The sequence below is a fragment of the Phaenicophaeus curvirostris genome, unplaced genomic scaffold (assembly GCF_032191515.1).
Source record: "Phaenicophaeus curvirostris isolate KB17595 unplaced genomic scaffold, BPBGC_Pcur_1.0 scaffold_59, whole genome shotgun sequence".
Taxonomy (NCBI): Eukaryota; Metazoa; Chordata; class Aves; order Cuculiformes; family Cuculidae; genus Phaenicophaeus; species Phaenicophaeus curvirostris.
Genome location: NW_027206681.1, coordinates 213,210 through 228,008, shown reverse-complemented (window position 1 = coordinate 228,008; position 14,799 = coordinate 213,210). Strand labels below are relative to the sequence as shown.

General features: G+C 60.1%; 1 protein-coding gene across 3 annotated transcripts in view; it reads left to right on the top strand.

Annotated features, from left to right (window-relative positions):
* ARAP1 (ArfGAP with RhoGAP domain, ankyrin repeat and PH domain 1) overlaps positions 1–14,799 on the top strand; it is a 51,295-nt gene that overhangs the window by 35,984 nt on the left and 512 nt on the right. For all 3 annotated transcript variants that reach the window (XM_069881676.1, XM_069881677.1, XM_069881675.1), the window contains exons 18-33: positions 496–691; positions 1,675–1,720; positions 2,797–2,960; positions 4,409–4,621; positions 6,531–6,636; positions 6,838–6,985; positions 7,202–7,285; positions 7,437–7,505; positions 7,636–7,753; positions 8,220–8,333; positions 8,842–8,984; positions 11,071–11,153; positions 11,507–11,557; positions 11,673–11,736; positions 12,469–12,624; positions 14,332–14,370. In XM_069881676.1, the coding sequence (XP_069737777.1) occupies positions 496–691; positions 1,675–1,720; positions 2,797–2,960; positions 4,409–4,621; positions 6,531–6,636; positions 6,838–6,985; positions 7,202–7,285; positions 7,437–7,505; positions 7,636–7,753; positions 8,220–8,333; positions 8,842–8,984; positions 11,071–11,153; positions 11,507–11,557; positions 11,673–11,736; positions 12,469–12,624; positions 14,332–14,349 (1,773 nt within the window). In that variant the 3' untranslated portion in view covers positions 14,350–14,370. The remainder of the gene's footprint in view (positions 1–495; positions 692–1,674; positions 1,721–2,796; positions 2,961–4,408; positions 4,622–6,530; positions 6,637–6,837; positions 6,986–7,201; positions 7,286–7,436; positions 7,506–7,635; positions 7,754–8,219; positions 8,334–8,841; positions 8,985–11,070; positions 11,154–11,506; positions 11,558–11,672; positions 11,737–12,468; positions 12,625–14,331; positions 14,371–14,799) is intronic.

Below are 14,799 nucleotides of genomic sequence, written 5' to 3'. Positions count from 1 at the left end.
CTCAAGGTCTTTCTTGGAGTGAAGGACCCAGCACTGACCCCAGGATTCGAGGTTGGGTCTCCCCAGAGGGAGAAGAACCTCCCTGGCCCTGCTGGCCACGCCGGGGCTGCTCCAAGCCAAGATGTCCTTGGCCTCCTTGGCCCCCTGGGCCCCTGCTGGCTCCTGTTCAACCAACACCCCCAGGTCCTTCTCCTCCAGGGACCTTTCCAGCTGCTCTTCCCCAAGCCTGGAGCTGCCCAGGGTTGTTGTGCCCCCAAACCCCCCTTTGTTGGGCACAACACCATGGGAGCTCCAGGTGGGAAGGCAGCTCAGATCCCTCTGGAGAACCTCAAACCCTCCAGCAGATCCACCCAGCTCAGTGTCACCCCCCAAACTCGTTCAGGGCGCCCTCGACACCTTCACCCAGGTCCTTGATGAAGAATTATCTCGCAATCTGAGGTGTTGGAGGGATCTGTGGGGGCTGACGGATCCTTCTCCTCCTCCTCCTCCCCCTAGTCCTTCATCCACCCTGGTGCCGAGGAGCTCCTGGCTCTGGATTTCGAGCGGCTCGGCCGGCTGAGGTACAAGGGGGGCCTCAACCTGGAACGAGCCACCCAGGGCTGGTTCGCCCTGGTGGGCCCCACGCTCCACGTCTGCTCCGAGGGCGGCGAGCGGCAGGAGCCGCTCCAGCTGCGGAAGCTCCAGGAGCTCTGTGAGTGCCGCTTCCCACCCCTTCTCCGGGCTCGGAAGGGACGCGGGGAAGGGGAGATCCAGCCAGGATGGGGGGGTCTCCAACCTGGATGGATCCAGAGGGGATCGGGGATTCTCCAACCTGGATGGATCCAGAGGGGATCGGGGATTCTCCAACCTGGATGGATCCAGAGGGGATCGAGGATCCTCCAACCTGGATGGATCCAGAGGGGATCGGGGTTTCTCCAGCCTGGGTGGATCCAGAGGGGATCGAGGATTCTCCAACCTGGATGGATCCAGAGGGGATCGGGGTTTCTCCAACCTGGATGGATCCAGAGGGGATCGGGGTTTCTCCAGCCTGGATGGATCCAGAGGGGATCGAGGTTTCTCCAGCCTGGATGGATCCAGAGGGTTTTGGGGTTTCTCCAACCTGGATGGATCCAGAGGGGATCAAGGATCCTCCAACCTGGATGGATCCAGAGGGGATCGGGGATTCTCCAGCCTGGATGGATCCAGAGGGGATCGGGGATTCTCCAACCTGGATGGATCCAGAGGGGATCAGGGCTTCTCCAACCTGGATGGATCCAGAGGGGATCGGGGATTCTCCAACCTGGATGGATCCAGAGGGGATCAGGGATTCTCCAACCTGGATGGATACAGAGGGGATTGGGGATTCTCCAACCTGGATGGATCCAGAGGGGATCGAGGATCCTCCAACCTGGATGGATCCAGAGGGGATCGAGGATCCTCCAACCTGGATGGATCCAGAGGGGATCAGGGCTTCTCCAACCTGGATGGATCCAGAGGGATCGGGGTTTCTCCAGCCTGGATGGATCCAGCCAAGGTGGTTTGGGGCTTGTTCTCCTTTTCTCTCTTTTCTTCCTCTTCTCCATCCTTGGAAGATGCTGTTTGAGGTGGAATTGGTCCTATTGGTGCAGCCCCACCTGGGGGGGCCAGGACACCCCCTATTCCGTGGGATGATGGATTTTCCACCTTCCCTTCCAGCCATCCAGGGAGACAACGAGGTGCTGGTGCTGGTGGAGAGACGCAGGTAGGAGCCGCCAGGGGAAGGCGAGAGGCTGGTTCCCACCTCCCCATCGGGGCCCCGTCCCAGCCCAGTTCAGGGTTTGGGGTGGGGGGTGCAGGATATGGGGGGTGGGATGGGGGGTATGGGGTGTGGGATTAGGATATGGGGGTGTGGGATGAAGATATGGGGTGTGGGATGAGGATATGGGGTGTGGGATGAGGATATGGGGTTTGGGATGAGGATATGGGGTGTGGGATGAGGATATGGGGGTTTGGGATGAGGATATGGGGGTGTGGGATGAAGATATGGGGGTGTGGGATGAAGATATGGGGGTGTAGGATGAGGATATGGGGGTTTGGGATGAAGATATGGGGTGTGGGATGAGGATATGGGGGTTTGGGATGAAGATATGGGGTGTGGGATGAGGATATGGGGTGTGGGAGGAGGATATGGGGTGTGGGATGAAGATATGGGGTGTGGGATGGGGAATATGGGGTGAAGGATGGAAGATATGGGGTGTGGGATGAAGATCTGGGGGGTGGGATGGGGAATATGGGGTGTGGGATGGAGATATGGGGTGGGGGATGGAGATATGGGGTGTGGGATGAGGATATTGGGGTGTGGGATGAAGATATGGGGGTTTGGGATGAAGATATGGGGGTGTGGGATGAAGATATGGGGTGTAGGATGAGGATATGGGGGTTTGGGATGGAGATATGGGGTGTGGGATGAGGATATGGGGGTTTGGGATGAGGATATTGGGGTGTGGGATGAGGATATGGGGGTGTGGGATGAGGATATGGGGGTGTGGGATGAGGATATGGGGGTTTGGGATGAAGATATGGGGTGTGGGATGAGGATATGGGGGTTTGGGATGAAGATATGGGGTGTGGGATGAGGATATGGGGTGTGGGATGAGGATATGGGGTGTAGGATGAAGATCTGGGACGTCTGAATGGGACTGCGGGATGTGGGATGAGGGCTGCAGGACCTTCTCCCAGCAGACAGAGGGATGTGGGGTTCTTCTTGGAGCATCTTCTCGGTCCTCGATGCGGTCTGCTGGGGCCGTGACGGGGCTGAGGCCGGTGGGGTCCCGGCAGGACCTTCTACATCCAAGGGGAGAGGAAACTGGACTTCTTGGGTTGGGTCCAAGCCCTCCAGAAGGCGGCGGGCAGCTCCGGGGACGCCCTGTGGGAGCAGCAGCTGACGGAGGCCGACGTCCCCCTGCTCGTCGACCGCTGCATCGACCACATCACCCAGTGCGGTAGGTGCCGCGGTGGGATGGGGATGGACAACCCCCCCTCCTGGTGACCTCTCCTGGGTGGAGAACCTGCTGGGTGACCGGGTCCGAAGGGTCGTGGTGGATGGAGTTAACTCCAGCTGGAGGGTGGTGGCCCCGGGGATGGGTCCAACCCGGCTCAACGTCTTCATCAGTCGTAGAATCATAGAGGCAACAGGTTGGAGAAGACCCAACGGATCATGGAGTCCAACCGTTCCCATCCATCCCCAACCCGTGTCCCTCAGCGCCTCGGCCACCCGGCCCTCAAACCCCTCCAGGAAGGTGATTCCACCACCTCCCTGAGAAGATTCCACCAGCTCCCAGTGACCTTTTCCATGAAGAATTTCCATCCTGAACTTCTCCAGGTGGAGCTTGAGGCCGTTCCCTCTCGTCCTGTCCCCTGGCCCTTGGGAGAAGAGCCCAGCTCCCTCCTCTCCACAACCTCCTCTCAGGGAGTTGGAGACAGCAACGAGGTCTCCCCTCAGCCTCCTCTTCTCTAAACGCCCCCAGATCCCTCAGACTTGTTCTCCAGCCCCTTCCCCAGCTCCGTTCCCTTCTCCAGACTCGCTCCAGCCCCTCAACATCCTTCTTGTGGGGAGGACCTGGGGGGGTTGGTTGAACAGGATCCAGCAGGGCCCAGGGGGCCAAGGAGGCCAAGGGCATCTTGGCTTGGAGCAGCCCCGGCGTGGCCAGCAGGGCCAGGGAGGTTCTTCTCCCTCTGGGGAGACCCAACCTCAAATCCTGGGGTCAGTGCTGGGTCCTTCTCTCCAAAAAAGACCTTGAGGGGCTGGAGAACGTCTGGAGAAGGGAACGGAGCTGGGAAGGGGCTGGAGAACAAGCCTGAGGAACCTGGGTGGGGGTTAGAGAAGAGGAGGCTGAGGGGGAGACCTCGTTGCTCTCTCCAACTCCCTGAGAGGAGGTTGTGGAGAGGAGGGAGCTGGGCTCTTCTCCCAAGGGCCAGGGGACAGGACGAGAGGGAACGGCCTCAAGCTCCACCCAGAGAAGTTCAGGATGGAAATTCTTCATGGAAAAGGTCACTGGGAGCTGGTGGAATCTGCCCAGGGAGGGGGGTCGAGTCCCCTTCCTGGAGGGGTTTGAGGGCCGGGTGGACGAGGCGCTGAGGGACACGGGTTGGGGATGGATGGGAACGGTTGGACTCCATGATCCACAAGGTCGTTTCCAACCTGGTGCTTCCATGACCCTCCGACACGACTTCTCCCTCCCACCCTGAGCATCCAGACGTTCTGGGAGGTCTCCTGCTGGCTCAGGGCTTGGGCCTCCAGCCCGTGGCTCCTCGGTGGTGGCACCGAGACCTGGTGGGTGGGATGGACGGCGGCTCCGGCTCCTCTCTGGTGGCCCCTGATGGGTGGTCCGGGGGTCAGGATGGGGGCCGGCTCCTCACTGGAAGGTCTCCTCCTGCCCCTTCTGCTCAGGGTTGACGTCTGAAGGCATCTACCGCAAGAGCGGCCAGAACTCCAAGACCACCAGCCTGCTGGAGACCCTGCGGCGCGACGCCCGCGGCGTCCGCCTGAAGGAGGGCGACCACCACGTGGACGACGTCGCCAACACCCTCAAACGCTTCTTCCGCGAGCTCGGCGACGGGGTCTTCACCCGGCGCTGGGGCCACGACTGGCTGAGGGCCTCAGGTGAGCCCCGGGACGAGGTGGGGGGGGGGCTTCGGGGCTTCTGCAGCCCCTCCCCGTCCCCTCGTCCGGGTGGCAGGGGTTGAGGAGAACGTCTGGACTCCACGGGTGCCTCTTGGTTGGCTCAGTTGGACTGTGAGGAGCTGGGAGGATCCAGCCTTGGGGAGCTGGGATGTTCTGGTCTCATGGAGCTGGGATGGTCCCACCCTGTGGAGCTGGGATGGTCCCACCACGTGGAGCTGGGATGGTCCCACCACATGGAGTTGGGATGGTCCCACCACGTGGAGCTGGGATGGTCCCACCACCTGGAGTTGGGACGGTCCCACCACATGGAGTTGGGATGGTCCCACCACGTGGAGCTGGGATGTCCCAGTCTTGAGGTGCTGGGATGTTCTGGTCTCATGGAGCTTGGACGGTCCCACCACGTGGAGATGGGATGATCCAACCTTGCAGAGCTAGGAAGCTCCAGCCAGGCAGTGCTGGGATGTTCTGGTCTCATGGAGCTGGGATGGTCCCACCACGTGGAGCTGGGATGCTCCTCGTGGAGCTGAGAACCTCCAGCCCCATGGAGCTGGGATGCTCCTCATGGAGCTGAGAACCTCCAGCCCCATGGAGGTGGGATGCTCCTCGTGGAGCCGAGAACCTCCAGCCCCATGGAGCTGGGATGCTCCTCATGGAGCTGAGAACCTCCAGTCCCACGGAGCTGGGATGCTCCTCGTGGAGCCAAGAACCTCCAGCCCCATGGAGCTGGGATGCTCCTCGTGGAGCCAAGAACCTCCAGTCCCACGGAGCTGGGATGCTCCTCGTGGAGCTGAGAACCTCCAGCCCCATGGAGCTGGGATGCTCCTCATGGAACTGAGAACCTCCAGCCCCATGGAGCTGGGATGCTCCTCACGGAGCCGAGAACCTCCATCCCCATGGCGCTGGGATGCTCCTCACGGAGCCGAGAACCTCCAGCCCCATGGAGCTGGGATGCTCCTCACGGAGCTGAGAACCTCCAGCCCCATGGAGCTGGGATGCTCCTCATGGAGCTGAGAACCTCCAGCCCCATGGAGCTGGGATGCTCCTGATGGAGCCGAGAACCTCCAGCCCCATGGAGCTGGGATGCTCCTCATGGAGCCGAGAACCTCCAGCCGTATGGAGCTGGGATGCTCCTGATGGAGCCGAGAACCTCCAGCCCCATGGAGCTGGGATGCTCCTCACGGAGCTGAGAACTTCCAGCCCCATGGAGCTGGGATGCTCCTCGTGGAGCTGAGAACCTCCAGCCACATGGAGCTGGGATGCTCCTCATGGAGCCGAGAACCTCCAGCCGTATGGAGCTGGGATGCTCCTCATGGAGCCGAGAACCTCCAGCCCCATGGAGTTGGGATGCTCCTCACGGAGCCGAGAACCTCCAGCCCCATGCAGCTGGGATGCTCCTGATGGAGCCGAGAACCTCCAGCCCCATGGAGCTGGGATGCTCCTCATGGAGCCGAGAACCTCCAGCCCCATGGAGCTGGGATGCTCCTGGTGGAGCTGAGAACCTCCAGCCCCATGGAGCTGGGATGCTCCTCACGGAGCCGAGAACCTCCAGCCCCATGGAGCTGGGATGCTCCTCACGGAGCCGAGAACCTCCAGCCCCATGCAGCTGGGATGCTCCTGATGGAGCCGAGAACCTCCATCCCCATGGAGCTGGGATTCTCCTCATGGAGCCGAGAACCTCCAGCCCCATGGAGCTGGGATGCTCCTCATGGAGCCGAGAACTTCCAGCCCCATGGAGCTGGGATGCTCCTGATGGAGCCAAGAACCTCCATCCCCATGGAGCTGGGATTCTCCTCATGGAGCCGAGAACCTCCATCCCCAGGGTGGGCCAGCAGGGTCCGAGGTGGTTCTGGGTGGTGGCCCCGTGGGTCTGAATGTCCCCCTCTCGCAGCGCTGGAGGACGAAGAGGAGAAGATCAGCGAGTACCGGCGTCTCCTGGGCTCCCTCCCCACCGTCAACCGAGCCACCTTGAAGACCCTCATCAACCACCTCTTCCGGTACGGCTCCCATGGTGCCTCCATGGTGGGACCTCAACCCACCTTCGGCTCGGTCCTGGGCTGGAGAAGCCCCCTCATCCCTTGGGTCACAACCCAGAGAAGAAACGGGTTTGGGTTTGGGGTCGAAGCCGAGCTCCACGTCCCATTTTGGGGTCTCGGGGGAGTTCTCCGGAGGTGGCATCACCACGGGGTTCCCCGCAGGGTCCAGCTCTTCTCCGGGGAGAACCAGATGACCACGCACAACTTGGCCATCGTCTTCGGGCCGACGCTCTTCCAGACGGACGGGAAGGACCACAAGGCCGGCCGCGTGGTGGAGGACCTCATCAGCCACTACGTGGAGATCTTCAACGTGGGTTCCTCCTGCTCCGGGGATGGATCGGGGCACCACGGGTGGACATCCCAGGGGGTGTGGAGGTGGGAAGAGGAGGAGGAGGAAGGTGGATCTGCTCTTCTAGCTTCGGAGATGAAGGATAGGAGGTCCCTGCAGAGCCTGGAGGTGGTGGGCGTGGAACTTGAGGGTGGTGTGGTCGTCCTCAAGGGCTCCTTGGACACCTCCACCTTGCAGGTCAACGACCAGGAGATGAAGAAGCAGCAGGACGAGATCATGGCCATCCTGAAGATGCGGGAGGCGGCGTCCAGCGGGACTCAGGTGGGCCCGGACGTGAGGACCTCCCCCTCCAGCTGGGGCTCCAGCATCTCCTGGAGATGCCCTGGGAGGAGGTGTCCACGCTGGGTTTGGGGGGGATCCACCCCGAGAGCCAGAAGCTGCAGGTTGAAGGGGTTTCCCGGTTGTCCTCCAGCAAGCCGGGGACTTCATCTGCACCATCTACCTGGAGGAGAAGAAGACGGAGGCCGAGCAGCACGTCAAGGTGGGTGGTGGGACCTCCTGGCGTGTCCAAACCCCTGAGGAGCCACAGGAGGAGGTTCTGGGTGGAATGAGGTGGGAATGGCCTCAGGAAGGGGCTGGAGAAGACCTGTCGGTGCCTCCATCCACGGCAGATCCCGGCCACCATGACAGCCGAGGAGCTCGCCTTCCAGATCCTGGACAGGAGGAACGTGGCCATGAAGGAGAAGGATTATTGGAGCTGCTTCGAGGTCAACGAGAGGGAGGAGGCAGGTGGGTCCGGGGTGAGGAGGGGGATGGAGATGGAGATGGAGATGGAGGTGGAGGTGGAGGTGGAGATGGAGATGGAGATGGAGATGGAGGTGGAGGTGGAGATGGAGATGGAGATGGGGATGGGATGGAGATGGTGGAGATGGGGATGGAGATGGAGATGGAGGTGGAGATGGGGATGGAGATGGAGGTGGGATGGAGATGATGATGGAGATGGGGATGGAGATGGAGGTGGAGATGGAGATGGAGATGGGGATGGAGATGGGATGGGATGGGATGGAGATGATGATGGAGATGGAGATAGGATGGAGATTGGATGGAGATAGAAATCAAGGTGGAGATGAGGATGGGCTTAGAGACCCAAGACAGACACGGGCAGGCTCCCAGGACACACGTGTGACACCCTCCCCGGTGGCTTCCAGCCTCCGGGAATGCCACGTGACCCGTGTCCGTGTCCCTGTCCCCCCAGAACGGCCCCTGCACTACTCGGAGAAGGTCCTGCCCATCGTCCACGGGCTGGGCACTGAGAGCTACCTGGTGGTGAAGAAGCAGCTGGGCATGGAGAGCATGTTGGTCTATCTCGGTGAGGAACCCAACGGGATGGAGATGGGGATGGAGATGGAGATGGGGATGGAGATGGGGATGGGGATGGAGATGGGGATGGGGATGGAGATGGGGATGGGGATGGGGATGGGGATGGGGATGGGGATGGGGATGGGGATGGGGATGGGGATGGAGACGGGGATGGGGATGGGGATGGGGATGGGGATGGGGATGGGGATGGGGATGGGGATGGGGATGGAGATGGGGATGGGGATGGGGATAATGGAGATGGGGATGGGGATGGAGATGGAGATGGGGATGGGGATAATGGAGATGGAGATGGGGATGGGGATGGAGATGGAGATGGGGATGGGGATAATGGAGATGGAGATGGAGGTGGAGATGGGGATGGAGATATAAATAGGGGCCGGGAGAGGGGAGGGGACGCAGACGGGGCTGAGGGAGCAGGGTCTGGCTGCCCCCCAAGCCCTTCTGGGGGGCCCTGGAGCCCGCGGTGGGGTCGGAGCGGCTCAAGGCCGCCCTCCCAGCCAGCCGAGTGGGCGACTGCAAGCACGGGATGATGAAGTTCCGGGAGGAGAGGAACCTGCTGGGGCTCGGCCTCAGCACCGGCTTCCACGACCGCTACTTCATCCTCAACCACAGCTGCCTGCGCCTCTACAAGGAAGTGCGGGTGAGCCCTTCCCCTTCCCCATTTCCCTTCCCCGTTTCCCTTCCCTGTTCCCCTTCCCCTTCCCCGTTTCCCTTCTCCATTTCCCCTTCCCCGTTTCCCTTCCCTGTTTCCCATTTCCCTTCCCCATTGCCCTTTCCTGTTTCCCTTCCCTTTCCCATTTCCCTTCCCCGTGTCCCTTCCCCATTTCCCTTCCCCCTTTCCCTTGCCCTCCCCCGTTTCCCTTCCCCATTTCCATTCCCCGTTTCCCTTCCCTTCCCCATTTCCCTTCCCCATTTCCCTTGCCCTCCCCCGTTTCCCTTCCCCGTTTCCTTTCCCTTTCCCCGTTTCCCTTCCCCGTTTCCCTTCCCTTCCCCATTTCCCTTCCCCATTTCCCTTCCCCATTTCCCTTCCCCATTTCCCTTCCCTGTTTCCCTTCCCTTCCCCATTTCCCTCCCCCGTCTCCCTTCCCCGTTTCCTTTCCCCTTCCCCGTTTCTTTTCCCCTTCCCCATTTCCCTTCCCTGTTTCCCTTCCCCCTTCCCCTTCCCCATTTCCCTTCCCTGTTTTCCCTCCTTGTTTCCTTTCCCCTTCCCCATTTCCCTTCCCCGTTTCCCTTCTCCATTTCCCCTTCCCCGTTTCCCTTCCCCGTTTCCCATTTCCCTTCCCCATTGCCCTTTCCTGTTTCCCTTCCCTTTCCCATTTCCCTTCCCCGTGTCCCTTCCCCATTTCCCTTCCCCATTTCCCTTGCCCTCCCCCGTTTCCCTTCCCCATTTCCATTCCCCGTTTTCCTTCCCTTCCCCATTTCCCTTCCCCATTTCCCTTGCCCTCCCCCATTTCCCTTCCCCGTTTCCTTTCCCCTTCCCCGTTTCCCTTCCCTTCCCCATTTCTCTTCCCCATTTCCCTTCCCTTCCCCATTTCCCTTCCCCATTTCCCTTCCCCGTTTTCCTTCCCTTCCCCATTTCCCTTCCCCCTTTCCCTTGCTCTCCCCCGTTTCCCTTCCCTGTTTCCTTTCCCCTTCCCAGTTTCCCTTCCCCTTCCCCGTTTCCCTTCCCTTCCCCATTTCTCTTCCCCATTTCCCTTCCCCTTCCCCATTTCCCTTCCCCATTTCCCCTTCCCCGTTTCCCTTCCCCGTTTCCCATTTCCCTTCCCCGTTTCCCTTCCCCTTCCCCATTTCCCTTCCCCTTCCCCATTTCCCTTCCCCGTTTCCCTTCCCCTTCCCCATTTCCCTTCCCCATTTCCCTTCCCCGTTTCTCTTCCCCTCTCTTCCCCATTTCCCGTTTCCCTTCCCCGTTTCCCTTCCCCGTTTCCCTTCCCCTTCCCCATTTCCCTTCCCCATTTCCCTTCCCCGTTTCCCTTCCCCTCTCTTCCCCATTTCCCGTTTCCCTTCCCCGTTTCCCTTCCCCATTTCCCGTTTCCCTTCCCCGTTTCCCTTCCCCATTTCCCGTTTCCCTTCCCCGTTTCCCTTCCCCGTTTCCCTTCCCCATTTCCCATTTCCCTTCCCCTTCCCCATTTCCCTTCTCCATTTCCCTATTTCCCTTCCCCATTTCCCTTCTCTTCCCCATTTCCCTTCCCCTCCCTTCTCCATTTCCCTTCCCCGTTTCCCTTCCCCGTTTCCCTTCCCCGTTTCCCTTCCCTGTTTCCCTTCTCTTTCCCATTTCCCTTCCCCATTTCCCTTCCCTTCCCCATTTCCCTTCCCCATTTCCCTTCCCCGTTTCCCTTCCCCGTTTCCCTTCCCCATTTCCCTTCCCCGTTTCCCATTTCCCTTCTCCATTTCCCTTCCCCGTTTCCCTTCATTTCCTCTCAATCCCTTCACTTCATTTCCCATCCCCATCTCCATCCCCATCTGCATCTCCATCTCCTGAAGAATTGGTTGGGTTGGAAGGGACCTCAAAGATCATGGAATCATGGAATGGGTTGAGAGGGACCTCAAGGATCATGGAATCACGGAATGGGTTGGGTTGGAAGGGACCTCAAGGATCATGGAATCATGGAATGGGTTGGGGTGGAAGAGACCTCAAAGATCAAGGGCCCCCAACACAACCCTGGTGGGACCGGAGGGGGTGGAGGGGGGTCTGGGAGCCCTCGGCGAGGTCCTTCTCTTCCACCCAGAGCCACAAGCCGGAGAAGGAGTGGCCGGTCAGGAACCTCAAGGTCTATCTGGGAGTCAAGAAGAAGCTGCGGCCACCAACGTGGTGAGCAACGAGGGGTCCTGGGGATGGAGACGGGGATGGGGATGGAGATGATGGGGATGGGGATGGGGATTATGGAGATGGAGGTGATGGAGATGGAGATGATGGAGATGATGGAGATGGAGATGATGGAGATGGGGATGATGGAGGTGGAGATGATGGAGATGGAGGTGATGGAGATGGAGGAGATGGGGATGGAGATGGAGATGATGGAGATGGAGATGGGGATGATGGAGATGGGGATGATGGAGATGGGGATGATGGAGATGGGGATGGGGACAGGAGAAGGTTGCAGGGACACCAGGAGCGGAGCTCCTGACAACCTGGGACACGGATCGTGGTGTTTTCCCTTCCAGTTGGGGCTTCACGGTCTTCTACGAAACAGAGAAGCACGAGAAGCAGCAATGGTGAGGGACAGGGAGGGGACACGGGGACACTGAACGGGTCCTGAGGGACAGACGGACACGCTGCATGGGCTCCTGCAGCAGATCGGGTCCCACCCCTGTCCCCGTGTCCCCGCAGGTACCTCTGCTGTGACACCCAAGCCGACCTGCGCGAATGGTTCGCCACCTTCCTCCACGCCCAGGTAGGAGCTGGGTGGCCACCAGGACTTGAATCGTGGCTACCAGAAACCCTCGGAGGTAGCCAAGCCTCCCTAGATGCCACCAGGCCAGGTTGAGGGCATCTCAAGCTCAAATCCAGGCCGGGTGGAGAACGGGGACAGGGGGATTGTCCCCTCTGCTCCGCTTGGTGGGACCCAACCTGGAGCCCGTGTCCAGCTCTGGAGCCCTCGGCACAGGGAGGACACGGAGCTGCTGGAGCGAGGCCGGAGGAGGCCCCGGAGATGATGGGAGGGCTGGAGAACCTCCTGGAGGCCAGGCTGGAGAGCTGGGGGTGTCCATCCTGGAGAAGAGAAGGCTCCAGGGAGACCTTGGAGCAGCTTCCAGCAGGGAAAGGGGCTCCAGGGAAACTCCGGCTCATCCAGGGAAGCTTCTAGTTGCCCAGAGAAGTCATGGATGCTCCATCCCTGGAGCTGCTGAAGGCCACGTTGGATGGGGCTTGGAGCTCCTGGTCCAGCGGAGGTGTCCTCATTGAAGGAGGTGGATCTGGATGGGCTTTGAGGTCCCTTCCGACTCAAACTATTCCATGGTTCCAAGGACTGGTCCAGGAGAAGGGTGGCTGGAACAGAATGAGCTTTGAGATCCCTTCCAACCCCTTCCATGATCCCAAGGTGGAGAAGGAGCCCTTGGGTGGACGAGGAAGGCGACGCGAGGCCCCGTCCCCTTCCACCCCCAAGCCTGTCCCCTCTTCTTCCCAGCACGGGGGGTCCCTGTGGCCCTCGGAGAGCTCCAAGGGGCGGGCGTCGCGCTCTCAGCAGGACTCGAGGTTGGGGAACGTCTCCCTCATCCCCCTGAGGGGCACCGAGAGCGAGATGAGGAGCAGCGTGGCCGCTCTGGCCACCGACCCGCTGACCGTGAGTGACCTCGGGGGCCGCAGCTTCTCCTGAGGGGAACCCAGGGCGGGATCCAGAGGGGAGAGGAGGATCCAGAAGGTAGAGGTGGATCTAGAGGGAAGGGATGGATCCAGAAGGAAGAGATGGATCCAGAAGGAAGAGATGGATCCACGGGGAAGGGATGGATCCAGATGGAAGAGATGGATCCACGGGGAAAGGATGGATCCAGAAGGTAGAGGTGGATCCAGAAGGTAGAGGTGGATCTAGAGGGAAGGTTTGGATCCATGGGGAAAGGATGGATCCAGAAGAAAGAGGTGGATCCATAGGAAAGGATGGATCCAGAGGGAAGAGGTGGATCCAGAGGGAAGGGATGGATCCAGAAGGTAGAGGTGGATCTAGAAGGTAGAGGTGGACCCAGAGGGAAGGGATGGATCCAGAAGGAAGAGATGGATCCACGGGGAAAGGATGGATCCAGAAGGTAGAGGTGGATCCAGAAGGTAGAGGCGGATCCAGAAGGTAGAGGCGGATCTAGAGGGAAGGTTTGGATCCATGGGGAAAGGATGGATCCAGAAGAAAGAGGTGGATCCATAGGAAAGGATGGATCCAGAGGGAAGAGGTGGATCCAGAGGGAAGGGATGGATCCAGAAGGTAGAGGTGGATCTAGAAGGTAGAGGTGGATCCATGGGGAAAGGATGGACCCAGAAGGAAGGGATGGATCCAGAAGGAAGGGATGGATCCAGAAGGAAGAGGTGGATCTAGAGGGAAGGTTTGGATCCATGGGGAAAGGATGGATCCAGAAGGAAGAGGTGGATCCAGAAGGGAGAGGTGGATCTAGAAGGAAGAGATGGATCCATGGGGAAAGGATGGATCCAGAAGGTAGAGGCGGATCCAGAAGGAAGGGATGGATCCAGAGGGAAGGGATGGATCCAGATGGTAGAGGTGGATCCAGAGGGTAGAGGTAGATCCAGATGGTAGAGGTGGATCCAGATGGTAGAGGTGGATCATGGGGAAAGGATGGATCCAGAGGGGGGAGGTGGATCCAGAGGGAAGGGATGGATCCAGAAGGTAGAGGTGGATCCAGAAGGTAGAGGTGGATCCAGAAGGAAGAGGTGGATCTAGAGGGAAGGTTTGGATCCATGGGGAAAGGATGGATCCAGAGAGAAGGGATGGACCCAGAAGGTAGAGGTGGATCCAGATGGTAGAGGTGGATCCATGGGGGAAGGATGGATCCAGAGGGGAGAGGTGGATCCAGAGGGAAGGGATGGATCCATGGGGAAAGGATGGATCCAGAAGGTAGAGGTGGATCCACAAGGTAGAGGTGGATCCACAGGGAAAGGGTGGATCCACGGGGAAAGGATGGATCCAGAGGGAAGGGATGGATCCAGAAGGTAGAGGTGGACCCAGATGGTAGAGGTGGATCCAGAAGGTAGAGGTGGATCTAGAGGGAAGGTTTGGATCCATGAAAGGATTTATCCAGAAGGAAGAGGTGGATCCAGAGGGAAGGTTTGGATCCATGGGGAAAGGATGGATCCAGAGGGAAGGGATGGAGCCAGAAGGTAGAGGTGGATCCAGAAGGAAGGGATGGGAAGTTCCCACTGGATCTGGTTGCCTGGAGAAGTCCCTGCTCCATCCCTGGAGGGGCTGAAGGCCACGTTGGATGGAGCTCGGTGGGAGGCGTTGGAGTGGGAAGTGGACGAGGACTCACGGGGAACTCTCTCTGCCCCCCAGCTCCTGCGGAACGTCTGAGCCGGAGGCCTCAAGCCTCGGGTGAGTGGCTGGTCAGGACCCCAACCCTCCCGTCCCACCACCCACCACCTCACCCTGGGGACACGGCCACCCAGATCACGGGGATGTCCCCTCGTGGTGGGATGGGGACAGCGGGAGGTGGAAGACGATGAGGTTGGATGTCCCACCACCACCTCAGCTTGGAGATGTGGCCACAGAGATCATGGTGATGTCCCCTCATGGTGGGATGGGGACACAGATGGAAGCTGGAGGTGGAAGATGGTGAGGTTGGATGTCCCACCACCACCTCAGCTTGAGGACGTGGCCACAGAGATCACAGTGATGTCCCCTCGTGGTGGGATGGGGACAGCAGGAGGTGGAAGACGATGAGGTTGGTGGTCCCACCACCACCTCAGCTTGGAGATGTGGCCACCCAGATCATGGTGATGTCCCCTCGTGGTGGGATGGGGA